At 47.2% G+C, this 26,758-nt stretch overlaps 1 protein-coding gene across 1 annotated transcript; it reads left to right on the top strand.

Moving 5' to 3' along the window:
- The first annotated feature begins 30 nt into the window (after window positions 1-30).
- On the top strand, window positions 31-21,849 carry NDUFA9 (NADH:ubiquinone oxidoreductase subunit A9). The gene is given in 11 exon segments (NM_205817.1): window positions 31-93; window positions 6,157-6,327; window positions 7,210-7,307; window positions 8,662-8,753; window positions 10,288-10,429; window positions 13,374-13,476; window positions 13,950-14,017; window positions 15,191-15,267; window positions 16,944-17,039; window positions 18,980-19,046; window positions 21,563-21,849. Coding segments are annotated over 11 exon segments (1,143 nt in total). The 5' UTR covers window positions 31-44; the 3' UTR covers window positions 21,743-21,849.
- Window positions 21,850-26,758: the final 4,909 nt, after the last annotated feature.

Raw genomic sequence — 26,758 nt, 5'->3', positions numbered from 1 at the left:
CCGTAGTCGGCTGGAGCGCCGGCCGCGGGGGATTCTGGGAGAATATGGCGGCCGCCGTTCACCCCCGAGTTGTCCGGGTCCTGCCAATGTCACGTAAGTGTCACCGGGAACGGCGGCCCCGGATGGGGAATCCGAGATGCAGATCTAAAGTTTTGGGAGTGGCGCCGTGCTGCAGCGGTCGCGTTGAGTCCCTGGGCCCCCTGGTTTTTCTAAGTCTGCAACTGCCTCTGTCCGGTTTCTCCTTTCTCTCTCCTCCGGCTCATATACTAAGTTGTGCCCTTGGGAAAGGGCCTTCGCGGAGAGAACGTGAGCAACGCGAAGGGAAGAGGAGAAAAGAGGAGAAAGTTGGGGGGGGGGGGCATGTAAAGGATCCAGAGACTCAGAGTGCTGATACTGCTGTAAGGTTGCTGTTTTAAGTTGCTTAGTCGTCTCCGACTCTTTTGAGACCCCAAGAACTGTAGTCCATCAGGCTTCTCTGTCTATGGGATTCTCCAGGTAAGAATACTGGAGTGGGTAGTCCCTTCTCCAACTGATCTTTCCGACCCAGGGATCGAACTCGCGTTTCCGGTGTCTCCTGCATTGGCAGGCGGATTCGTTACCTCAGCCACCGGGGAAGCCTTGAGTTTGGTGTTATAAGAAATATTGGGCAGAGAAAGAGATATGCCCTATGATACAGTTTATATGTAGAATCTAAAAAAATAAGAATGTAAGTGATGAACTTATTTACAAAACAGAAATAGACTCACAGACATAGACAAGGAACTTAATGGTTACCAGGGGAAAGGATGGGTGCGGGGGGATAGCGAGTTTGGGATTGACACGTACACACTGCTATGTTTAACACAGATTGGCTCAGATGACAGAGAATCCGCCTGCAGTGTGGGAGACCTGGGTTCCATCCTGGGTTGGGAAGATCCCCTGGAGAAGGGCATGGCAACCCACTCCAGTATTCTTGCCTGGAGAATTCCCATGGACAGAGGAGCCTGGCGGACTACAGTCCATGGAGTCGCAAAGAGTCTGACAGAACTGAGCGACTAAGCACAGCACAACCAACAAGGACTATTGTGCAGTGCAGAGAACTCTGCTCCACATTATGTAACAGCCTAAATAGGAAAAGAGTGTGAAAAGAATAGATGTAAGTATATGTATAACTGAATCACTTTGCTCTACACCTGAAACTAACACAGCATTGTTAGTCAACTATACTCCAATATACAGTACATTTTTTTTTTTTTTTAAAGAAATATTGAGGGGCAGGATAGGAATCTGAAATGGATGGGAAAAAAGGGATAGTGGAGGAAAGATTGACTTTATGACTTTGTGAAAACTCTGAATCAGTCTTAACTTCAGATTGTGTGTATGACAGTGGAAATGATCATACCACAACATCAGGGAGTTTCTGAGAAGATTCAGTAGATTCAAGTAGTATTTATAGTAGTACTTTTCCAAATCAAAATAAAGGAAGAAGAATAAAGGAATACCTGAAGATTTGTCTAAGTAGAGTTTATTGTCCCTTCTGTTCTGATTGGATCTTCTGTGGTCCTCAAGTTGAAAGCACACATTTGCTCTTCCACTCACTAAGAGAGACTAGAAAAGCAAGGAAATTGGGAGTACAGCTTCATCATTATTTCACTCTCCTGTCCTTCACAAACATGCCCTGTGTCAGTCTCCAAAAATTGCATTTTCCCATTATGTATTTCAGTTATTACAGAATATCATTTGCTCTCAAAATTAGGTGCATGTCAGAATCATTCTTAGAGCTTTATAATATTAAACAGAAATAGGGACTCACTGAAGAGCTATTGAATCAGAATTTTTGAGACTGGCTCCTTCCACTTTACATTTTAAAAAGCTCCACAGGTAGTTCTAATGCTCAGCTGAGTTGAGAGCAGCAGTATTTGGGGGATTCCTTTTTATTTTCCATCTTGGGTAGAACAACTCCACACCACTGGGCAGGTGCTTGGTACACACCATTTACAAAGGATGGTTTCTTAGCCTGACTTCTTTGCAGAGACATTTGCTGGCTCTTGTTAAACTGTTACGTTGGTGTCACGTAATGTAGATTGTGAATCAAATAACTGCGATTTATTGAGTACCTGCTGTCGGCTAACCACAGTCATAGACATTTACATACATTTCTTTTCCCCTTTAACTAAATGTTTTTTTCCTAACTGATGCCATACCTTATGCTCTTTACCACTCTGCTTTGTTGTCTCTGATAAAGTAAGCTTTTGAGTAAACTCTGGAGAGTTCAGTCTAGTGTGTAACGTAATCAAAACACTACAGAACTGTGTAAAACACGGTGAAATGCAGGGAGACTACTAAGTACCAGAGGAAGTCAGAAAAAGGAAAGATTAAATGGCAACCCACTCCAGTGTTCTGGCCTGGAGAATCGCATGGACAGAGGAGCCTGGTGGGCTATACAGTTCATGGGGTTGCAAAGAGTCGGACACGACTGAGCGACTTCACTTTCACTTAGATCATTTGAAATTGGGAGGGAAAATTGAAAGGCTTGTGGAGAATTTCAATACTTCCACTGATTTTTGTTTGTTAGAGCTGTTATTATCTGGAGAGTCAGAGGGGTTGGGCTTTTTCCTGGCACTGGCAAGGACAAGGGGGTGAGAAGGGAAGCAGGAAGTAGAATTCTTTGGAGACAGTGAAATGACTTCCTGAAGATCTGAATCAGTAGGGAAGGAGGTTGAATACCTCCTTGGCATGTACGCCAAGTCGCCTCTGTTGTGTCTGACTCTTTGTGACCCCATGGACTGTAGCCCGCCAGGCTCTTCTGTCCATGGGATTTCCCAGGCAAGATTCGGGAGTGGGTTGCCATGCCCTCCTCCAGGGGAACTTCCCAACCCAGGGATCAAATCCTTGTCTCTTACCTCTCCTGCATTGGTAAGCATGTTCTTTACCACTAGTGCTACCTGGGAATCCCCATTAGATGGAATCAAATAATGGAGACCTTTGAAAGCCAAGTAGAACGTAGACCAGTGGTCATCCAAATGGGTTTCTAAGAGGAACCAATGATATATAAAAATACAGTATTAGGGCTTAAAAAAAAGTTTTCTGTAATAGTAATACTTAACACATAGTTCAAACTATATAGTAGACACTTTTCTAAGTGCTTTCATATATATTGCATAACGTGTATAACATACTGGAACTACATAGAAGGTGCATGTAATTTACAAATGATACTTAAAAAAAAAAACCCACTGATGCAGTGTGCCAGCAAATGTGTTTGGAGACTATTGGTTTAGATATTAAGTAGGAAGCCAAAGTAGGTTTAATGAATAAAGAATATTATTCCCCTGATGGTGTTCCCAGTAAATGGAAGGAAATGGAGAGCCTGGAGTCAGGGGGTAATAACTTGTATTTGTGGAGGACCCCAGGTGGCGCTAGTGGTAAAGAACTTGCCTGCCAATGCAGGAGACAGAGGAGACCCCGATTCGATCCCTGAGTCAGGAAGATTCCCTGGAGGAGAAAATGGCATTCCACTCCAGTATTCTTGCCTGGAGAATCCCATGGACAGAGGAGCCTGGCGGGCTACAGTGGTGAAGAGTCAGGGGTCGTGAAGAGTCAGGCAGACTGAGCTACTGAGCACCCATGAGCGTGCATACAGTGTGCAAGGTACATACATGTGCGAGGTACTTACTCATTTATTATTAATGTTCTCATCAGCCCTCTAAAATGTAAGCTCCATGCAGCCGGGACTTTGTCTGTTTTACTGTGCTACTCACAGTTTCTTGAATAGTGCTTAGTCTGTAATTGTTGAAAAAACAAACTGTGTGAGATGAGTGTAACATTACCTTCTGGGGATTTTCACAGTAATAGTATCAATAAATGAAAGTAACTGTTACTCACGGAATGCTTCATGTGTGCGGGGTAACGTACTACATGCTTTGTACACGTGTACTCCAATCTTCTAGGACCCCTGGAGATGTTCATACCTTGCTCTGGTAATTCTCCTGATTTTGTTTGCTCTGGTCTTATCCTGTGCCCTATCTTCCTTACTCATTATTCTGATCATTCCCTTTCATACATTCTCAACTCCCCAATCTGTATCCCTTTGTCGTAAAAGAAAAAAAAAAAAAAATCAATGCTGATTAAATCAAGGTTTCTACATATTTCCTGCCTGCCCCCGAGCAGTGGAGAGCTGAAGTAAGGAACACTCCACATGAATTGACTGTTCTTATTTTAAATTCATAAATAAAAATCTCAAGTTAATTTTGAGCATATTTTTCTAGGAAATTTGCTTTCCCTTTCTCCATATGACCAGTTGATGTTGCCAGTCTCCTAAGACTTCTAGCACGTGCTCCTGTCTCACGTCCTCCTATTCTCAGCTTTACAGAGAATGCAAAGGAATCAGATGGGAACCATCCTTTCCCCACTAAAAATCTAAGGGCTGAGTTGGGGTGATTCTCTGCTCTCCCTCCTCTTACAGTGGATGAGCTTCTCCTGGTCTGATGGAAGGCCAGTCAGTTCCCTCCCTTGGTCTTTGGTTTCTTCCTCCCTTACCTCTTCTTCCCTCTCCTGGGTCGTTACATTTTCCCTCTGCTGGGGGTTTTCCGTTAGCATATAAGTATGCTATAATAGCCCATGTTAAGCAAACCCTTCCTTGTCTTCTTGTTCCTCTAGTCCTGTTTTTCTTAGTCCCATTACACCACATCCCCCAAGAAGAATTTTCAGTACTCCTCTTAGGACCTCCCCACTGTACTCCTACTCCAGGAAAATTGTTCTTGTTCAGGCCACTTACAGCCAACATCTTCTAGATCCTAGCTATCTGCCCTCTGCTTATTTCCCTTTTCAGCAGCGTTTGATAGAGTTAACTATTCTCTCCATCCATCACTTTCTTCATTTGACTTCTGGATTACCATTTTCTTTTGTTTTCTCTCTTTTTCAATCTCCTTTGCTGGCTCTTTGGTTTAGTCACAGAACCTCCCCGAGCTATGGTTTTCTGGTCTACAAAGTGGCAGTAAAGAGAATGTGAAATAAAATATTACCTAAGAGTGATGCTGGATGCCTCTGTAAGTTTAGGTGTTATTTAGATGTTATTATTTTGTTACTATTATGTGTTTGTTTCTAATGTCTGTGGTTTCAGTAACTGTTCGGTAAGCTAGGCTCTTTCTCCAATTCCACACATTTGGATAGGGAAAAACAGTGGTTTCTGGGCAGTCATCTCAAGTAAGCAGACACAGACTTACTGTCTTAGCGGCTTACTCATCAACTTTGGATGATTTTCAGTAGTGTTGTACTAAAGAGTACAGTCTGAATTGCACTCTTAAAAAAAAAAATCATCTTTCATCTCTGCGTCCAGCCCATATCATCAGCTCTACTTTGATTCATCATCAGTTTCACAGTCTGTTCCAGGCACGTCTTTTGCTGTTCCCTGCAGTACTCTTGCCTAGAAAATCCCGTGGACAGAGGAGCCTGGTAGGCTGCAGTCCATGGGGTCGCTAGAGTCAGACACGACTGAGCAACTTCACTTTGACTTTTCACTTTCATGCATTGGAGAAGGAAATGGCAACCCACTCCAGTGTTCTTGCCTGGAGAATCCCAGGGACGGGGGAGCCTGGTGGGCTGCTGTCTATGGGGTCGCACAGAGTCGGACACGACTGAAGCGACTTAGCAGCAGCACGTCTTTTGTTGTTCCCTGCACCGGGCTTATTCATTTCTACTCCTACGTTGTTAGATGTGTTAGGTGTTGCACATGGAAATCTCTCTTTTCTGTCATTACTCCTCAAACCTTTCTCAGAATGCTTTATTCAGGAATCCTTCCTCAAGGTCATGTAACTTATGGTGCCTTTAGTTTGCATGCTTTCTACTCCTTTCATGGGGAGGTTTATACCCTCTTAATTTGTAATTGCTGATTATTTTTCATAAGGTGATTTATCTTTCTAGGTAAATTATAGCCTATAGGACAGAGTTTGTTCTAATCTTTATACGGTTTCTGTATGTCCTGTGGATTCTTTGTTTCAGTCATTTTTATTTATTGTTGCGGTTGGCACTTCAGTTATAACTTGTAATTCAAAAGTTAGCTTTGCACTGTTACCTAAGTAAGTGAAAATACTGAGAGCAAAATAATGTTGCATTTCCAGGAAGAGAAGCTCTCTGTATTCATGGTCACTTTTGTGTGTGTTCTGGGTTTTCTTCAAGGTTCTTCTGTTCCTGCCCTAGCCGCCTCTGTGTTTCACAGCCCACCCCAGCGCCAGCTTCATCATGCAGTCATACCACATGGGAAAGGTGGGCGTTCCTCCGTCAGTGGAATTGTGGCCACTGTGTTTGGAGCAACGGGATTCCTGGGCCGCTATGTCGTCAACCACCTTGGTAAGTCAAGTTCCTCAAGTCCAACAAACTCCAGAGCTCTTTATGATGTTTCCCTACTGAGAAGCTGTGAGCTCTGTTTCTTTTCATTGTCACAGTGTTGTGAATTCCTCCTATCTTGGATTTATGACGTTTTGGACTCCTGTACATTCAGAGTAGGCACAGGCTTCTTGTACAGGACGTTAATACAGAAATAGGGAACCCTGAAAAGTTACGATATTTCTGTTGCTGTTATGTGCTCCGTTGTGTTTGACTCTTTGCAGTCCCATGGATTGTAGCCTTCAGGCCCCTCTGTCCATGAGATTTCCCAGGCAAGAATACTGGAGTAGGTTTCCATGCCCTTCTCCAGGGGATTTTCCCCACCCAGGGATCAAACCCTTGTCTCTTGTGTCTCCTGCTTTGGCAGGTGGGTTCTTTATTGCTACGCCACTTGGGAAGCCCTATGACATCTTGAGCATAATGGCAAAATATATTTTTTAAAGTAAGGATAGAAGTGATTCACGTAGCATACTAGAATATTCATTGGAAGGACGCATGATGAAGCTGAAGCTCCAGTACTTCGGCCGACTGATGCAAAGAGCCAACTCATTAGAAAAGACCCTGATGTTGGGAAAGGTTGAAGGCAGGAGAAGGGGATGACAGGATGAGCTGGTTGGATGCCATCACTGACTCAATGGACATGAGTTTGCGCAAGCTCCGGGAGATAGTGAAGGACAGGGAAGCCTGGCGTGCTGCAGTCCATGGGGTGGCAAAGAGTCAGACACAACTGAGCGACTGAAGAACAAAAACAGTCATACTAGAACTGAAATGTTTACAAAATCACTGCTATATAATGTAATTGTATTATGTTAATGTTGACCCTTGCTTCAACCCGTTCTTTTCTAGGTCGCATGGGGTCACAGGTGATTGTCCCCCACCGCTGCGAGCCATATGACACCATGCACCTTCGTCCCATGGGTGACCTGGGCCAGATCATCTTTATGGTGAGAGCCCGGCTTACTGATCGTTGGAGCCGACTAATGTAAACTGCTAAGGTCATTTCTGGGAGAGAGAGGTAGTATAACCAAGCAGCAGTCTCCTGCCAAAGTGGACCAAGGGCGATCTCCATTCACAGGCCATTCTTGTAAACCCTAGTCCAGCACTTAGCAGACTTTTTTCCCTAACGAACCAGACAGGAAATACTTTAAGCTTTGCAGGTCATGATTACCCAGCTCTGCCCTTGTAGTTTGAAAGCAGCCATGTGTGTGCTTAGTCGCTCAGTCGTGTTTGACCCTTTGTGATGCCATGGACTGTGTCCCGCCAGGCTCCTCTGTCTGTGGAATTTCCCAGGCAAGAATACTGGAGTGCATTGTCATTTCCTTCTCCAGGGGATCTTCCTGACCCAGGGATTGACCTGCATCTCCTGCATTGGCAGGAGAGTTCTTTACCACTGAGCCACCTAGGAAGCCCCCAAAACAGCCATAGACAGTGTGTGAACAAATGGGAGTGGCAGTGTTCTGATAAAACTTTATTTATAAAGTTAGGTTGCAGGCTGGATTTGCCTGGGGTCATAGTTTGCCAGCCCCTGCTCTTAACCCATGCCGGACAGTAACCTTTGGCCACATTGGCTCTTGAGCCCTTGAAATGTCACTTGGTCTGGATTGAGGTATGCTGTAAATGAAAGACTTGGTTCAAAGGCAATACTATTCAATATATCGTTAGTAATTTTTCACATTTATTACATATTGAAATAGTATTTTGAGTATGTTGGGTCCAATAAGGTAAGTTATTAAAGTGAATTTCACCTGTTTCTTTTCATTCTTTTAAATGAGGCCAATAGAAAAATCAGAATTACATGTGTTCCTCATGTTATATTTCTCCTGGACAGTGTTTCTCTAGACAGAGAAGATTACAAACAGGGTGATTTATAACCTGGCTAGCTTTGCATAGACTTCACTTGAAACACTTCTTGCTGAGCGTTCAGTGTTGTTACTCTTCAGCCTTCAGGTTCTTCCTTTAGGCCAGTAGTTGCCAGTAGGGCAGGGCAGTGGTGTGGGCTGGGGAGAGCCTTCAAGGGAGTGGTGAAAAATGTGTGCCCTTTTTGGTTGTCATGTGACTGGAGTCCATATGGTTTATTAGGTGGGGACCAGGGATGCTGAGCATTCTCAAGTGCACAGAATGGTCCTTTCCACGAAGAACTATGCTGTCCCAGTGCCCGCAGTTTCTGTAGAGGAAACACTCGGGGCCTCGATGCCTGGCTCAGCTGTTCACATAGCTGACTTCTCTTTCATCATCCTCTCTGGGCCTGCACTCTTCCACTGACACATTTTGCTCTTTTAAAAAATGTTTGTGTTACAGGACTGGAACGGGAGAGACAAGGACTCAATCCGAAGAGCTGTGGAGCACAGCAGCGTGGTCATCAATCTGGTCGGGCGAGAGTGGGAGACCCAGTGAGTCTCGGCCTCCTGTTTCCTGTCTCTTCTTTGCAGAGGGCTGAGGGTGCAGTGGGTGTTTCTTGGGCACGTAACATGCCAGGGATTGTAGCTGTGACATTTTAGGTCGTTCGTCAGTGTTGACTGAACACCCTTTTCACACCTAGGGGCCACACTCCCCACTTGACCCCTCCCTTCTTCCCACACACCCCGACCAATATGCAGACATTGTGACATGCTGCTCGTGAAAAACCAGTATAAGTCATGCGAGCGCAGTGGGTGTCATCCCCTTGCCTGCATCGCCCCGTGGGTCCTGTGTTTGGATCTTTCCAGCTGGGATGGGCTAGGAAGGATGGTTCTCCTGTTCCCCAGACTGACAAGCTACACACTGGCTTTCCTCGTGTGAGTAGTGTTCTCAGTCTGTTCTCCTGTTGTTAATCAAGGATAGCATGAGTGCCTGTTTGCAAGTGATTTTTAGCCCCTGTGTGTGTTGTTTATCATCAGGTAAGGTTGTGGTTTTTTTAACTTTTCATTTTGTATTGAGGTGTAGCCAATTAACAGTGTTGTGACAGTTTCAAGTGCGCAGCCAAAGGGGTTTGAATCCTCTGGTTCCGCAGCTCTTGGTTTATGCCCCTTTCTCCGCACTTGTGAGAGTTTAACTTAGATGTGTTCAAGGTGTGTCTGCCTTGTCACGTGTTGCTAAGTTCTCTGATGACTTGCGGGTCCTACTCAGCCTTCCTAGCCCCGAGCTGACTGTCACAGCCCTGATGACTTGCGGTCCTACCCAGCCTTCCTAGCCCCGAGGTGACTGTCACAGCCCTGATGACTTGCGGGTCCTACCCAGCCTTCCTAGCCCCAAGGTGACTGTCACAGCCCTGATGACTTGCGGGTCCTACCCAGCCTTCCTAGCCCCGAGCTGACTGTCACAGCCCTGATGACTTGCGGGTCCTACCCAGCCTTCCTAGCCCCAAGGTGACTGTCACAGCCCTGATGACTTGCGGGTCCTACCCAGCCTTCCTAGCCCCGAGCTGACTGTCACAGCCCTGATGACTTGTGGGTCCTACCCAGCCTTCCTAGCCCCGAGATGACTGTCACAGCCCTGTGTACAGAGCAGGCACGTAGTTTATGTTATTGCATCGAATTGGTGAGTGGTGTGTGTTTTTTTTAGTTTCCTTTTTTCCCTCTGAGGGAAACAAAGGCCCAGGAATAAGAAATGATCTCCCCTCCAGCACCCAGCGCTTCCTCCCTCCCCACCCAAACAGTGCAGCCAGACGTTGTTAGAGGGCCTCAGCCTTGGGGAGCCTTGAGGGCAGAGGACAATACCTATGCTGTTTGATCACTTATAGTCAGCCTGACATTATGTGTGGTAATGACAGTGAGCAGGCCTGTAAAATTAAAAAAAAAAATTATTACCTTTGACTTTGGGCTAAATCGTTGCTATTTAAAAGCTTAACTATTATGAATCCCAGCAATCACGGAAACCAGCTTATCATAGAAAGCTTTGCAATCCCAAGTCAAGTGTCCTTAACCACCCCCTGTTTTTTCCTTCCAGAAACTTTGACTTTGAGGATGTTTTTGTCAAGATTCCCCAAGCCATTGCTCAAGTGTCCAAAGAAGCTGGAGTTGAAAAATTTATTCACATTTCACATCTGAATGCTGATATTAAGAGCTCTTCTAAGTATCTGAGAAGCAAGGTACAGAACAAGTCAATTTGAAAAGTGATTCCCAGAGCTTGGGTTTCTTGGCCCCTTAGGGGTGTGAGTTAAGTGAGAAAGGTTTCTCACCCACATGTCCAGAATTAGGGGATTTCTAGTTCTCATGTCTAGGGTGTGATTGTTGTGTGGGTGAGGCGTGGTTGGGTGTCTTCTGTTTGCAGGGAACTGTGCTAAGTGGCTGCAGAGATGGGTGGCTCATCCTGTTACCTGCCCTCAAGAGTGTAAAGTTTCTTAGCGCGTAACAGAATTACAGGCTAAACACAAAAGGTAGAGTCTGATTCCTGTACCAGAGTCATACCCGTATCACCCAAGCTCCGTGTCACCCAAGCTCAAGGACCGTCTTTCTTTCCCTGACCCCTGCATAGTCTTGCCTTAAGCCTTTGGAGGGGTGATGTGAAGGCTGGGGTGACAGGATAAATATTTGCGAGGGAAGATGGCTGTTCACGTTGTAGTTAGCCTTCCTGGACTCCCAGAAGCCCCACTGTGGTCCCAGTTGTGCCTGGAGATGGACCAGCCTGGTTTGGAGTCGGTGGACCAGCCTGGTTTGGAGTCGGTCTGTAACCAGAGACGTTTTATCATCATGGACGCAGGAGGGGCTGTGGTGCCTGGAGCTGCCTTCGGCATTTGGTTCCTGCCATGAGGAGTCTGCTTGGGGTCTGGCTGATAAGGACCTCAGAGTTCCTTGACACTGGCTCCAGCTGTTGGATCCACTGTAATCTCTAACTGAACAAATCATTTATTAAGCACCTTCTGTGTGCTCCATGGTGTAGTGGGTGCTGGGGAGACATGGTCTTAGCTCACATCTAGTTTCTAATCCATTAACGAAAATAATTCCACATGCACCAGGTGTTGCTGAGTAGCTTGGGGAATCTTAATCCTCAATATCAACATTCCTGGCAAGAAAAAATAGGGATTGGTTAAGAATACCTGACTCAGGATTTCAAAGCTATCTGTGAGAAGCTGGTTTTCATACTGTTGCTCGAATTCAGAATATAATAATTAAACTTTTAAATGGCAGTGGTTTAACCCAAAGTCAGGAGAGTGAAGGCAGAGGTGGGCCATGGACTCTAGTCTGGAGCAGATGTCAGCGAGGGTTGGTATGGAGGAAGGCAGAAACAGTGGACTGGGGTCCTGGGCAGGTGAAGGGTTGCATCTCAGGAGCAGAAGAGCAGGGAACAGGCAGGCTGGCAGCCAGGAGCTTGTCAGCGGAGAGTAGCTCAGAGGAGGGGTGCTTGGGGATGCTCTGATCTGTGGCATCCAAGTTGAGAGTGGGGGGAGTGGGGTGGAGACGAGGTTTTTGGAGTTGAGAAGCTCAAGAAACTGAGGTCTGAGTCCTCTGGGCTCTGATGCCACCCCTGGCGGGCATGGGTGGGAGGGAAGGCCAAGCTAGGTGCTGACAGCTACACTGACCAAAGGGCCTTATCTCAGAAGGGACAGAAGATCCTGAGAGAGGGTGTCGCAGCAGAGGAGGTGAGGAAGGAGGGCCCCATGCCCACTCCTCTGGGCCAGCATGCCCTGCTGCCACTTCCATTGCTGTAGCCTCCTGCACTCCACCCTCCTTTCTCTGGCAGGTTGCTCATAATTGACACAAAGCAGAGAATCTGTGATTGGAAGGAAAAATGGAGGCCAGAAAAAAATCTGTTCTGATTTTTCTCCTTCCTTCTTCTGCATAAGGTTCCCTGGAATCAATATGGAAAGAAGCCCAGCAAGAGCTAAACGCTGCAGGGCTCTTTTGTGTGTCATTTTCTTTTTAAATTCTGTGTACACGAATCCCCCCACTTCCTGCTGGGATTACATTCCCAGACCCGCAGTGGATGCCTGAAACCAGGGATGGTACAGAGCTCTCTAGTATACGCTTTGCTTATCCTGTACATACATGCCTGTGATCAAGTTTCACGTATAAATTAGGCACAGAAAGAGATTGACAACAGGAACTACTAATAAAAAAGAGCAGTTATAATCAGTTCAGTCGCTGAGTCATGTCCGACTCTTTGCGACCCCATGAATCGCAGCACGCCAGGCCTCCATGTCCATCACCAACTCCCGGAGTTCACTCAAACCCATGTCCATCGAGTTGGTGATGCCATCCAGCCATCTCATCCTCTGTCCTCCCCTTCTTTTCCTGCCCCCAATCCCTCCCAGCATCAGAGTCTTTTCCAATGAGTCAACTCTTCGCATGAGGTGGCCAAAGGATTGGAGTTTCAGCCTCAGCATCAGTCCTTCCAATGAACACCCAGGACTGGTCTCCTTTAGGATGGACTGGTTGGATCTCCTTGCAGTCCAAGGGACTCTCAAGAGTCTTCTCCAACACCACAGTTCGAAAGCATCAGTTCTTCGGCGCTCAGCTTTCTTCACAGTCCAACTCTCACATCCATACATGACCACTGGAAAAACTATAGCCTTGACTAGACGGACCTTTGTTGGCAAAGTAGTGTCTCTGTTTTGAACATGCTGTCTGGGTTGGTCATAGCTTTCCATATAATGGGTTGTAATAAAAGTGGTGTGAATGCAGCACCCCCACCCTGTCTTTCGCTCCGTCTGCTCACTGTGCTCACCCTTCTTCTCGTGATAATGTGAGATTCATGTGCCAGCAGGCCTGAGGAGGAGGACCTGAGATTTCCCCACACCACTCAGAGCAGCGTGCACTTTAAAAACTTAGCCAGTATTTCTGGAATTTTCCATTTAATATTTTTAGGTTACAGTTGACTGTGGGTAACTGAAAGTGGGAAGCAAAACTGCACATAAGGTGGGGCAGGGGGTGGTGGTGCCTCTAACTGAGTGTTATCATAGGATGCCCTTAGCCTGGAGGCAGACATGACCTGGAAGGACCTGTGGTGTTCTGATAGCGGAAGGACGTTCTGATAGTGGGAAGATGGAGCTTTCGCTCACTTACTGCAGAGCTCTTTTGTGTTTGGCTGTCTAGGCTGTTGGAGAGAAGGAAGTGAGAGAGACGTTTCCAGAAGCCACCATCATAAAGCCGGCTGAAATCTTTGGCAGAGAGGACAGATTCCTCAATTATTTTGCAAGTAGGTTTTCTCCCTTCAAATAGGAGAATGGCCGTCTTGGCGTCATCTATTCAGTACTTCCATTTCCTGCGTATCTGTGGTGCTACACTGATCACACACTACACGTCTGTTTCCACCTGTCTTTTTCTGGGCTTCTTGTGTTGCCGACCTGTGGATTAGAACAGCTAATAGAGCTGCGCCTCGGGAGTGGCCGTGCGCCCAGCAGTGCAGAGCAGACGACCAGTAGCCAAGCCGTGGTCCTCTGTCCTTGTTCCTCCTGTCCCGAAGTATTGGACCACCCTCTCACTTCCTATGTTTGTTGTGTGAAGAACAAATAAAGGTGGCTGCCTCTTAATAAGATCGTTCACTCCCGCAGAGTCAGCTACATTTATTTATTTTTACTACACAAAATAGTTATACCAGCTCGGAACACCCAGAGACAGGAGGGTCTTCAGGCAGGTGAGGCCTTCTAAGATGGTGCTTTCTTCTGCCAGATATCCGCTGGTTTGGTGGCGTCCCTCTTATTTCCCTGGGCAAGAAGACTGTGAAACAACCAGTATATGTAAGTACCCTGGATAAAGGAGCTTTTGCCGAATTCAAGATCGAGTGATCAATTTTCAGGTTTTCTCCTAATTCTGTAAGTTCTGACATTTTTGTCTCTGTCAGATTGCTTTGACTGACTGTTTCTCAGTGTACTGGAGAGGTACAGGTACCCTGTGCGTTTTCACTTGTTCATTCACTCGAGAAGTATCTTGAGGAGTATCACTGGGATATTCACAGTGTCACTGGGCATATCTGTGAGGACACAGATGTGTGCTGCCTCACGCTGGCCCCAGTCAGGGACAGGTCAGCATGGCCGTCGTCAGGCAGTGTGATAGGTGCGGACAGGGAGGGGGTTTCACGTAGGTACGGCAGAGGACAAATTTGGAGGTCAGGGAAGGCCTCCAAGGAAGTGACATCTTAGGGGAGACCCTGAAGATGACTCGCAACTGGTCAGAGGCAGTGGGTGGGTGGAGTGGCCCAGGCAGAAGGGACCAGATGTCAGGGAGCAGAGGTGAGAACCGTGTGGATTCCGTGTGGTGATGAACCAGGGTTTCTCAGCTGGAACACTGCACTTTCTGGGTGGGATTACGCTTTGTTGTGGGGCTGCTGTGGGACGGCCTCCAGCCACCAGATGGCAGTAGCTCCCCTGCAAACTGTGCCAATTAAACCTCTCCAGGCATTTGCCCGAGACTCCTGGGGCCAGAATCACCCCCCAGTGAAAACCGTGGGGTCTGATATCATATGGATTATTATGTTATATGTATATTATATATTATTATATATCATAAGATTATTCTGAAAGTCAAAATGGTAGAATATTGGGTGTTCCCTGTGGTTCAGCCTCATGGTTTGTGACAGCGTGGTGACAGACGAGGAAGAGGAGAAGGATGATGACGACGGGGTGAGACTGGAGCTGGTGGGACAGGCCTGGGCATGGCCTGGAGATAAACATGCTCCCACTGGAGAAAGCATTGATTTCGGTGACCTTCCACATGGAGCTGATTTGAGTCCTTGAGAAGTGGCTTTTAGAAGTTTTCTGAAAGCAGACAGTGATGTCATTTTAATTGCATTATTTTGTGGTGATCGATGTGGCTTGCTCTCCTCCTCCCTCCCTTTTTAAAATTCTCTCCCACAGCCCTCTATTGCTCTCTCTTTCAGCAATTACTGAAACATGTGTTATAATTTCTCGTAGATTGTGGATGTCACCAAAGGAATTATTAATGCAATTAAAGACCCGGATGCCAGAGGGAAAACTTTTGCCTTTGTTGGGTGAGTGACTGGAGTTTGACTTTAAAATCGTACAGCCTATTAAAATAAAAGGATTGTGACTTACAACAACAGTAATTTCTAGACATGTTACTCACAGGCTTATTGTTGCCTTTTTCAGAAATGAACAACTTGAAAATACATAAAATAAGTTTATTTACAATGCCATCAAAAAGAATAAAATACCTATGTATAAATTTAACAAAAGAAACACAAGACTTGTATACTGAAAATTACATAGCATTGAGGAGGAAAATGAAGGAAAACCAAAATAAATGGCAAGACATTGTGTATCCTTGGGTTGGAAGAGTCGATATTGTTAAAGTGGCAATTTTCCCCAAATTGATCTGTCTATTCAACTTGATGTTACCAAATTTCAAGCAGGTTCTTTTTTTTGCAGATATTGACAAATTTATTCTAAATGTATACGGAAATACAAAAGACCCACCATAGCAAAAACCATTTTGACCAAGGAAAATAAATTTGGAGCACTTAAGCTTTCCAATTTCAAAACTTACTCAAACGTTCTAAAACAGTGTGACACTGGCATAGAGTAGATGTGTAGGTTAGTTAAACAGAACTGATAGTCTAGAAACCAGACTTCATGTTTATGGACAATGGATTTTCGAAGAGGCGCCATGACACCGCAATGGGGAAAGTAATCATCTTTTCAACAAATGGTACTATCCACATGCAGAAAGATGCCACAGATTCTGATTTCACACCATACGTGAAAAAATTAACTCAAAATAGACCAGAGACCTAACTGTAAAGGTTAAGCTAGAAAACTTTTGGAAGGAACATTTGGACCTGGGGTTAGGCAGAGATGTTGTAGATGTGACATCAGAAGCATACTCCACCAAAGAAACAAGTGGATAAATTAGACTTCATTGAAATTAAAAGCGTTTGTGCTTCATAAGGTATCATTAAGTAAAGGATGAAATAACAAGATCATCAGCTAAAAGGCAGAATGGGGTGGCAGAGAGAGGTATATGGAAAATTTGAGGATGCAGAGGAAGATAGGAGGCACCCCCTGAGAAAAGAGGGAAAGAGCACCTCCCCTCCCCCAGGAGCACTCAGTAGGACCGCAGAACAGAGCTGAGCTTCTCCTTGAAGCTCATGATCAGAAATCTAAGGGGAGGCCCAGGAGTTTGTTCTCTGCAACTCTGTCTTGCTGGGGGCTCAGGTGCAAAGAAAACAGATACTTGGATTAACCAGAGAAGGGTTTTGCTCTGCAAGGATGGGAGAGGAGCCGGGGGATGAGGTTTTGTCAGGACATGTACAAAGGAATTACTACGGTGCTGAGCCATGTGATCTATGCTGGGAAGGACACAGCCTTCAGTGTGCCTTTCTCTGTGAGCAGAGACACGTAGACCATTCTGAGTCACAGTTAACGGAACTCAGAATGATGGGGGTTTGATGTTAAATGAAAAAGACATTACGGAATAGGATGACCTGTGTAATCTTATATTTATAAAAGCAAAAAATGAATAAGGGGAATAAGAAGGATATATTATTAGCTTCATCTTTGGCGGATGGTTTTTCCTTGTGCTAATCTGTATTTCCTATAGGACATACATGTTTTCCATTTTCACAAGAATGATGTTATCTTGTTAAACTAAAAGCAGAAGTGTGTGAGGAGCAGGTAATCTGGAGAACTGTGAACCTTCTGTCCGTAGGCCCAGTCGGTACCTGCTGTTCGACCTCGTGCAGTACGTCTTTGCTGTGGCTCACAGGCCCTTCCTGCCGTACCCTCTGCCACACTTTGCCTATCGGTAAGTAAAGCGCTGCTTTTTGTGCTTCTGCGGATACTTCCCTTTGTGATGCTCCCCCGCAGGGGTTATAGGGAGTGTGTCCCTTGTGGTGAAATCTCAGAATCTCTAACCAGGAGGGGCTCCTGACGCCTTCTTGATGTCCATCTGGGAAAGAACCAGAGGAGCTTAAGAAAGGGAATGTGGCTTCATGGGTGAATAAACACCGTGATGGAAGATGGAATCTGTAGATCTTCACATTCTCCCAGTAGAAGTCCTAGGTGTAATTGGCAGTGTCTTGCTTGGCAGATTGTATAAAGGAGCAGTTAGGTTTCCCTGTTTTGTCCACTTGCCCAGGAGTGGGAAAGGGACCCTCCTTCGTCAAGGCAGTCTGATCACATGGCTGGGGAAAGGAACTTGGCTGATGTAGCCGCTTCCTGCAGTTGCCTTGTCTGTTTTTCCTGCTTCTTGCCTCACTCTTTCCCATGTAGGTGTGTTGTTGTTGTTTAGTCGTTAAGTCGTGTCTGACTCTGACCTCATGCACTGTGGCCCACTAGGCTCCTCCGTCCATGGGATTTCCCAGGCAAGAATACAGGAGTGGGTAGCCATTCCCTTCTCCAGGGCATCTTCCTGACCCAGGGATCAAACCCACATCTCCTGCATTGGCAGGCGGGTCCTTTACCCCTGAGCTATCAGGGAAGCGCTGTAGGTTTAGCACCTTGGAATGATCACGTCACACACTAAGGTCATGGTTAGGGACACTTTCACGTCCAGTTTGCCAGAGATTGATGAACCAACATGGCAGCTGAATTCTTCATTTGCTTGATCACTCAGCCACTCTACAAACATGTCTTGAATGCCAGCTGTGTCTTAGGCAATGTTCTAGGCACTCAGGATGTTACAGGAAATCCTCAAAAAGCCTGTACACTAACAGGTGTCAGAAAAATAGAAAATTAGAAGGCTGTGTGGTGGGAAGATTCACTGCTGTGTTAGCATAGAACCAGGGCACAGAGCTGGAGGATTGTAAGCGGTGTTTTTTGGTTGTTTTTGTTTTGTTTTGTTTTAAGCCAAAACTGTCCTTTTTGCCAGTGAAGCAGGTTGGACAGAATCTGAGGCTTGCTGAGTTCTTAGAGAACTTTTGACCTGTCTTCAGCTTCCTTTTCATTTTTTTCTTACCTCCCATTGGAATGATGTTTTTCAGGCTTTTAAAAAGCAGCAGAAGCCCGGGTTCAATGACTTTTTGCATAAAGGCCCCTTAGGACAAGCAGATTGGAGTAGAGCTGGCCCCATGGTTGCCCCTGGGGCACATGCTCCTTGCTCCGCCTCCAGTCCTCTGTGGGATGTGGGGGCCCCCAGGAATTCCTCGCGTGCCTCCTGACCCAAGGACACAGAAAACAGGAGCTCAGGTGACAAATGAGGAATCCCCCAGGTTTCAGTAGGATGAAGAGATGGCACCCAGGAGGCAGGTGGCCCTCTCGTCTGGGTTTTCTCTTGGCTTCCTGATTCAAACCCTAGATCTTAGGCGTCTCCTCACTTTTGGATCTCCTGCATCCTCAGGGCCCCTGCCTTAAGGCTCACGCTTTCTATCTTGCACAACACCTGCCTCTCCCCTTAATGGAAGCATATCTGAATATCTGGGGCTTAACTCTAATTGAGTTTGACAGGCGTCACTCAGCTGGATCTGTTTTGTTTGTCTTGTGGGTGGGGCGGCTGCACTCTGTCTTGGTTTTCCTGATTCACTGTCCCTTTGGTGGGGCCAAGGAGAGCTGGCCTTGGGGCAGGCAGGCGGGCCATCGGCTTGAAAGGAGAGGTGACCTCCCAGGCTGGGAGCCAGGAAGTTTGGGTGCTCATTAGTTTCTTTAAACACACTCAGTGACTTCCCAGCTCCCTGGCAGCATGCCATGCCTGGTGTGAACAGGGAGCAGAGATGCTCACCACGTGTGCCCTGTTCGTTCCTCTTCCAGATGGATCGGTCGGCTCTTTGAAATTAGTCCATTTGAACCCTGGACCACGAGGGATAAAGTGGAGCGGGTGAGTATGAGGGTGACCAGCTCTTGCTGGGTGAGTGATGGATGAGCGAATGTTGAGTTCGCTCCGGGGACCTCCTGGGTCAACTCCACGCGCAGTCTGCAGTCCCTGTGTCTCAGGTCAGCCCCGCCCATGTGCATGAACCTCACCCACACCCAGCCTCTCCGGGCCCTGTCTTGGAGGTTTTCAGTTTTTCTCTCTCCCCTGGATCATCTCCACCCACGTACAGACATGCCTTCCTAGCTCTGTGTGTTAAAGCCCAGAGTCCCGCCCTCGGCCCATCCCATCTGCTGCTGCCCTGATCCGCTGTGTCCTTGTACGTCAGACTTCCTGGAACAGCGGGCTGTACCTGGGGCTGCCAGCTTCTCACCTTCTCCCTGCTTAAATCCATTCCTTTCAGCTTTTATCTCCACTGTCCCCTTAAACGCTGCTCGTCCCAGGTCACTTGCGGTCTCTGCTGCCAGGCCCGGCGGTCAGCGCCCTGACCTCCTCTCATCTTGCTTCTCCTGCCCCCTTGATCTTCCTGGCGCACCCTCTGTCCTTGGTCTCTGATATTGGGGACCAAGGGCTCTGTCTTCTGCCCTTGTCTGTCCTGGCTCTTCCTCTGGAAGACTCTTACCTCGTTCCGTCTGTGCACTCATGGCGGCAGATTCAGTTCCCCACCTGGACTGCCTCCCGCCCACCCAGCGGTAAGCCTCCCATCTGTTTAGCCGTGTAGTCATCATATGAAACCTGGCTTGTCAGCCGCAAACCCGCTTTTCTCCCAGGCCCTCTCAGCTCAGTTGATGGTATCACTGTTCTCTGATACTTAAACCCAAAATCGAGGCTTCCCCCTTGATTCCTTCCTTTCCTAACCCCTCTACATGTAGACAGGACTGCCCCGTCCTTCCTGCTGGGCTGGGAGTGTTCTGTCTTTGAGTGTGCTGGAAAAGCAGCCCCCACAGCAGTGACTGCAGAGCACTTGAGATGTGGCTTGTGTGACGGCAGAAATAAGATTTGAATTTGGTAAAATTGTAATGTAATTCAAGTCACTGCTTTGGCTGGTGGCTGTTGTTCTGGACAGCACAGACCGGCCTGTCGGTACTGCTGGGTGACACTCAAGTGTGCACCTCCCTCTTCCTACCCTTTTGTTTAACGTTTTATTATGGAACTGTTTATCACAGTATTGATAATTTTCCACTTCTAGAAAAGTGGAGGATTGTCTCTCCTCTACGCACTCCAGTTCAGGCGGTAGGTCATTCCATCCTCTGGCCTGACTCCGGGTACCTCTCGTCCCCTGCGGTGCGCTGGTCGCTCCCTGTCTCACTGTCTCCATGCTGGTCTCCCTCACTGGTCATTTGCCCACTGTGCATAGAAGTGTTTCTAGAGAGGAAACAAAATAGATACACTCTGCTGCCTCTGCCTTTGAAAACCTGTTCCCTCTTACTGACAAGCAGCAGCCATATTGTCCTCTGAGTGGTGTTTAGTCGCTCAGTCGTGTCTGACTCTGTGCAACCCCATGGACTGTAGCCCGCCAGGCTCCTCCGTCCGTGGGATTCTCCAGGCAAGAATACTGGAGTGGGTTGCCACGCCCTCCTCCAGGGGATCTTCCCGACCCAGGGATTGAACCCTCTTCTCCTGTATCTCCTGTACTGGCAGGTGGATTCTTTATCACTGAACCACCTGGGAAGCTCCCTCTGAATGTTACCTAAAAGAGAAGATGAAACAGTCCTTGGAGAACGATGTGAACAGGCAGCCATTGTCCCTGCTCTGATGTGCTGGGTCTAGAATCCAAGACCAGTTTCCAGGTGTCCGTTCTATGTTCAAGAAGGATGGGGCGGGAGAGCTGGTGGGCAGGACGCTCCAGCGTGTCTGACAGCTGCACCTCGTACATTTGTCACTGAGAAGTGTTGGGGCAGCAGGCCGGTGGGTTTTGGATTTGGTCTGGGGGTCACTGGGCAGCTCTCGGGGAAAGATGGTGGACGTGTCTGAGCTGGAGAGGTTGATGCTGCTGCAGGTATATACCCAGCCTCCTCGTTTGCTCGCGGATGAGCTGGAGTTTTTGGAATCTCCAGGCTTAACCTCTTTCCCTCCAAACAATGTGGGTTTAGGTTTTGAGATCCATAGTCAGCATTAGTCACCCAGGTTAAGAAGAGCTGGAGCATCAAGGTTCACGGATTATTGCTGAGTGATCTTGATTCAGCAAAACCGAGGCAGAAAGCCATGCCTAGAGAACCAGCCGGTCCCATTTCTCTGCTGAGCTTATGGATCTGACAGTCCCTCCGCTCCGTCCCAGACTGACTGCTCCTTCCCCTCACCTGAGCCCTGCTCTGTGCTTGGGGATAGACCTGGAGCTGACCCATGGGGCCTTGCCTTGCCCTCCGCATGCAGGCCCTTCTCTGTGCTCTGCTTCCGGTGGTCTCTGCCCCCTGTCCACCAAAGCCAGTGAAGTCTCAGCGGTGGGACTCAGGCTGGCTCGTGGGTTGGAGCGTCTGCGAGGCCGGCTCTCAGTGCTCTCTGTGCCTCTTGTCTATCCGCAGATTCACACCACAGACAAGATCCTGCCTCACCTGCCAGGCTTGGAAGACCTGGGCGTTGAGGCCACGCCCCTGGAACTCAAGGCCATCGAGGTGCTGCGGCGTCACCGCACCTACCGCTGGCTGTCTTCTGAGATCGAGGACGTGCAGCCGGCCAAGACAATTCCCACTAGTGGCCCCTGAGCTGCCCGCGGCTTTTGGTGGTGTTTGGGTTGCTACCAACCAGGCCACCTTTGGCGGAGAATCCTGTATATAGTGAATGAGAGCCTCTATTAAAACCTGAGATGACATTCTGTGGGCGCGTTTTCTTTCTTGATTTACAAAGGGAGAAACTCAACCACCTAGAATTTGAGCACAATTTTCCTTAATTGTATATATTTAATCCACGTACATCTTTTATTCTCTGAAATGCTGGAGGATTTTAATTTTCTTATTATTTATAATAGTGACACATACATCTTTCTGTTCTCTGAAATGCTGGAGGATTTCAGTTTCCTTCCGTCAGGCCACTTCTTGTGAATGTTCTAGAAGACGAAAACCCCTTTTTAAGGGCAGAATATTGTGAAGGCCCCATGTGATGTGTGACTGCCTGTTGACACACGTTAGTTGAGAAAATACGTAATGTCCTATAAGTAATCCAAGTTCATCCACACTTTGGGTATTTAAAAAAAATTATCTTAATGATCTCTACACACACTTAGAATATCCTACGTACACAGAAAAACATTGTCCGTAGCCATGGGTCCTCAGACTGCCCACAGTAATCCCCCAGTCCCCTGCTCAGATCTGAACTTGTCAGGGCTTCCACCCCGCCACGGTCAGGACAACACCCAGGCGATTTCAGACGGGAAATCATGGGTGGACGGGACCCACCCCCACCTACCTGTGGTGTAAAGGAGCCAGTGCTTCAGAATTAGGATCACTGTATAAGCTTTAACATCATGGCCAAGACCCAGACCCAGAGTTGGTTTCTTGTCAGCAGATCCCTGCTCACACTGTGAGCAGAAGCCCCTAGGATTTGTGGTGAAGCTAACGCACCGCCCTTCTCGGCAGCCCAGGCTCGGTCACTTGGTCACCACCCTTCTACACGGCCCAACCCCTGGCAGTGCAGCCCTCCATCCGTGGAGCGGGAGGGTCAGGCAAAGCCCTGTTCAGTTACAGCAACACCTGTCTCATCCTCGTGGAGAGAGGAACACGAGGGCTGAAGTGAGCGCTCTTCCCTGCCCCCTCTGCAGGCTCCACAATCTTTCGTCCCCAAGTGGACAGAAATGTGCTATTCAGAACGTGGTTTCTGGACCAGCATCCCCTGGAAGCTTGTTGGAAATGCAGAATTCGAGGCCCTCTCCTGGCCTGTTGAATCAGGATCTGCCTTTTAAAAGTCTTTTAAAAAAGTTTTGACCACACCACACAGCATGTTGGATCTTAGTTCCTCGACCAGGGATCGAACCCGTACCCGTTGCATTGGGAGCATGGAGTCTTATGAATGGGACCAGCAGGGAAGTCCCAGGATCTGCATTTAAAAACTATCCCTGGGAGATGTGTGTGCACACTGGTGTGAAAAGCACCGATGTGCAGAAACCCTGGGTCTTAATGACTGAGCCCCTGCTCAGACCTGCTGAGTCAAGAATCTCTGGAGACAGCACTGCATGCCAGCTAAATCTCAATAAAACTGGAGGATAAACAGAAAACAATAATACATGATGAATCCGGGAAATTCAATGGACCGAGGAGCCTGGTGGGCTACAGTCCGTGGAGTCACAAAGAGTTGGACATAACTGAGACTAAACATACATATGATAAATGTGAAAAATGATCTGGAGAAAGAGCCCAGGTATTAAACACGTGGATTTATCCTCATGCACACGCATACATGAGAGTCGGTGTTCTAGGAAAAGGAGCCCAACCTCGCGTTTTTCTTTAGTTGAGAGAGCTCTTGGTTTGGATGGTATTTCTGCTGGCCACAAGCCAGCCAGCAGGCACAAAGGTGGTTTTGATTTGCAAACAGTAAGTACGGTATCTGCATGTTCCAGTGATGCGATGGCTCGTCAGTTTGTATTGTAACTCATGACGCTGCACACATGCTTTCTCTAGAAGTGTAGTTTACCCAGGAGGGTGCTTTCCTGTCACACCCAGTGCCCCCCTTTTATATTTTATAATACATCTTTTATTAGCCTTATGTGAAAGTTGTATTATTATAACCTAATAACATGCAATCAAAATACAATGCCTTATCTCATATAACATATATAATAAAATAATATTGCCAGTAATAAAAAGGCTTCCCTGGTAGCTCAAAGGGTAAAGAGTCTGCCTGCAATGCAGGAGATCCAAGTTCGATCCCTCGGTAGGGAAGATCCCCTGGAGAGAGGAATAGCAGCCCCATCCAGTATTCTTGCCTGGAGAATCTCATGGACAGATGAGCCTGGCGGGCTACAGTCCATGGGGTAGCATAGAGTTGGAAACAGCTGAGTGACTAAAACACACACTCACCAGTAATACCATGTGAGCACAGCTGCACTGAAGGACAAACTGAAGTGGTCGACAGCTTTCGGCCGGTGGGCAGCCGGCACAGGCACGCTGGTACGCTGGCCAGATGTAGGGCTGACTCGGCCCCTTGAGTAACTGGAGCCTCATTGTTCTTTCTGACATCAGCTTCTGAATCAGTGAGCAGCTTCCTGTAAAGTGAAAGTCACTCAGTCATGTCCAACTCTTTGGGACCCCATGGTCCATGGAATTGTCCAGTCCATGGAACTGTCCAGGCCAGAATACTGGAGTGGGCAGCCTTTGCCTTCTTCAGGGGATCTTCCCAATCCAGGGATCTAACCCAGGTCTCCCACATTTCAGGTGGACTGTTTACCAGCTGAGCCAAAAGGGAAGCCCAAGAATACTGGAATGGGTAGCCTATCCCTTCTCTAGCGGATCTTCCCAACCTAGGAATTGAACTGGGGTCTTCTACATTGCAGGTGGGTTCTTTACCAAGTGAGCTATCAGGGAAGCCCTTCTTGTAAACTGCAGAACAAAACAGAATAGAATTTGTTTTAGATTTACAGAGTAGTTGCATTCTTAGAAATCTCAGCATATACTAACTATATATGCCAGAAATCCTTTTTAACTGTTAAACAGTTAAATTTCCACTTCAGTTGACTCGAAGTTGGCCTTTAAGTCACGAAAGATGTGTTTCATATCTTCATTTCTGTGTTCTGACTTATTGTGCCATGTTGACCACTCCAGGTCCCCTGCCACCTGCTCCAAATGCCCATCAGTTCAGTTGAGTTCAGTCGCTCAGTCGTGTCCAACTCTTTGCGACCCCATCAACTACAGCACGCCAGGCCTCCCTGTCCATCACTAACTCCCGGAGTCCACTCAGACTCACGTCCATCGTCAGTGATGCCATCCAGCCATCTCATCCTCTGTCGTCCCCTTCTCCTCCTGCCCCCAATCCCTCCCAGCATCAGAGTCTTTTCCAATGAGTCAACTCTTCGCATGAGGTGGCCAAAGTACTGGAGTTTCAGCTTTAGCATCATTCCTCCCAAAGAAATCCCAGGGCTGATCTCCTTCAGAATGGACTGGTTGGATCTCCTTGCAGTCCAAGGGACTCTCAAGAGTCTTCTCCAACACCACAGTTCAAAAGCATCAATTCTTCGGCGCTCAGCCTTCTTCACAGTCCAACTCTTACATCCATACATGACCACAGGAAAAACCATAGCCTTGACTAGACGGACCTTTGTTGGCAAAGTAATGTCTCTGCTTTTGAATATGCTATCTAGGTTGGTCATAACTTTCCTTCCAAGGAGTAAGCATCTTTTAATTTCATGGCTGCAGTCACGATCTGCAGTGATTTTGGAGCCCAGAAAAATAAAGTCTGCCACTGTTTCCACTGTTTTCCCATCTATTTCCCATGAAGTGATGAGACCGGATGCCATGATCTTCGTTTTCTGAATGTTGAGCTTTAAGCCAACTTTTTCACTCTCCTCTTTTACTTTCATCAAGAGGCTTTTTAGTTCCTCTTCACTTTCTGCCATAAGGGTGGTGTCATCTGCATATCTGAGGTTATTGATATTTCTCCCGGCAATCTTGATTCCAGCTTGTGCTTCTTCCAGCCCAGCGTTTCTCATGATGTACTCTGCATATAAGTTAAATAAACAGGGTGACAATATACAGCCTTGACGTACTCCTTTTCCTATTTGGAACCAGTCTGTTGTTCCATGTCCAGTTCTAACTGTTGCTTCCTGGCCTGCATACAGAGTTCTCAAGAGGCAGGGCAGGTGGTCTGGTATTCCCATCTCTCTCAGAATTTTCCACAGTTTATTGTGATGCACACAGTCAAAGGCTTTGGCATAGTCAATAAAGCAGAAATAGATGTTTTTCTGGAATTCTCTTGCTTTTTCGATGATCCAGCAGATGTTGGCAATTTGATCTCTGGTTCCTCTGCCTTTTCTAAAACCAGCTTGAACATCTGGAAGTTCACGGTTCACGTATTGCTGAAGCCTTGGAGAATTTTGAGCATTACTTTACTAGCATGTGAGATGAGTGCAATTGTGCGGTAGTTTGAGCATTCTTTGGCATTGCCTTTCTTTGGGATGGGAATGAAAACTGACCTTTTCCAGTCCTGTGGCCACTGCTGAGTTTTCCAAATTTGCTGGCATATTGAGTGCAGCACTTTCACAGCATTGTCCCCTTCAATCACTGCAATAACCAGACATGCACCCACAGAATTCCTGGGTGTCCTCCAGAGGCTGTGCCACTCCTGAGAATGACCGCTATGACCCTTGCCAGGGACACCTTTGAAGGTATGCTGCCATCCTGACTTGGGGGCTGAGTTTAGGTGAGGTGACTGTGGCTTAGTGCAAATGTATGAGACACGCTTTGAGCAAAAGTGTGGGATTCCACTGACGTCCCCACCAATCATGCAACACAACATAGTTTCCTTGGCTTTTCCATCAGGTGGGCCTGATCTCCGCGAGGCAGCAGTGAGCGGTGGCGTGAAGCGAGATCTTCTTTTCCTGCCCAGGAGGCGAACCTGGGTAGCCTGGATGAAAACCAGGAGTCCTAGCCACCAGACCAGCAAGGGTTAGAGGCTAGAAGCTATTTGTCCCTGGATCTTTGCCTCCAGTGAAAAATGCATTTATTCCAGAGGCAGAAAATGTAAGTTCAGTTCAGTTCAGTCGCTCAGTCGTATCTGAAGTTTTGCGACCCCAT

This window comes from Bos taurus, chromosome 5, assembly GCF_002263795.3.
Source record: "Bos taurus isolate L1 Dominette 01449 registration number 42190680 breed Hereford chromosome 5, ARS-UCD2.0, whole genome shotgun sequence".
Lineage (NCBI taxonomy): Eukaryota > Metazoa > Chordata > Mammalia > Artiodactyla > Bovidae > Bos > Bos taurus.
This window is presented reverse-complemented; position numbering and strand designations above follow the sequence as displayed.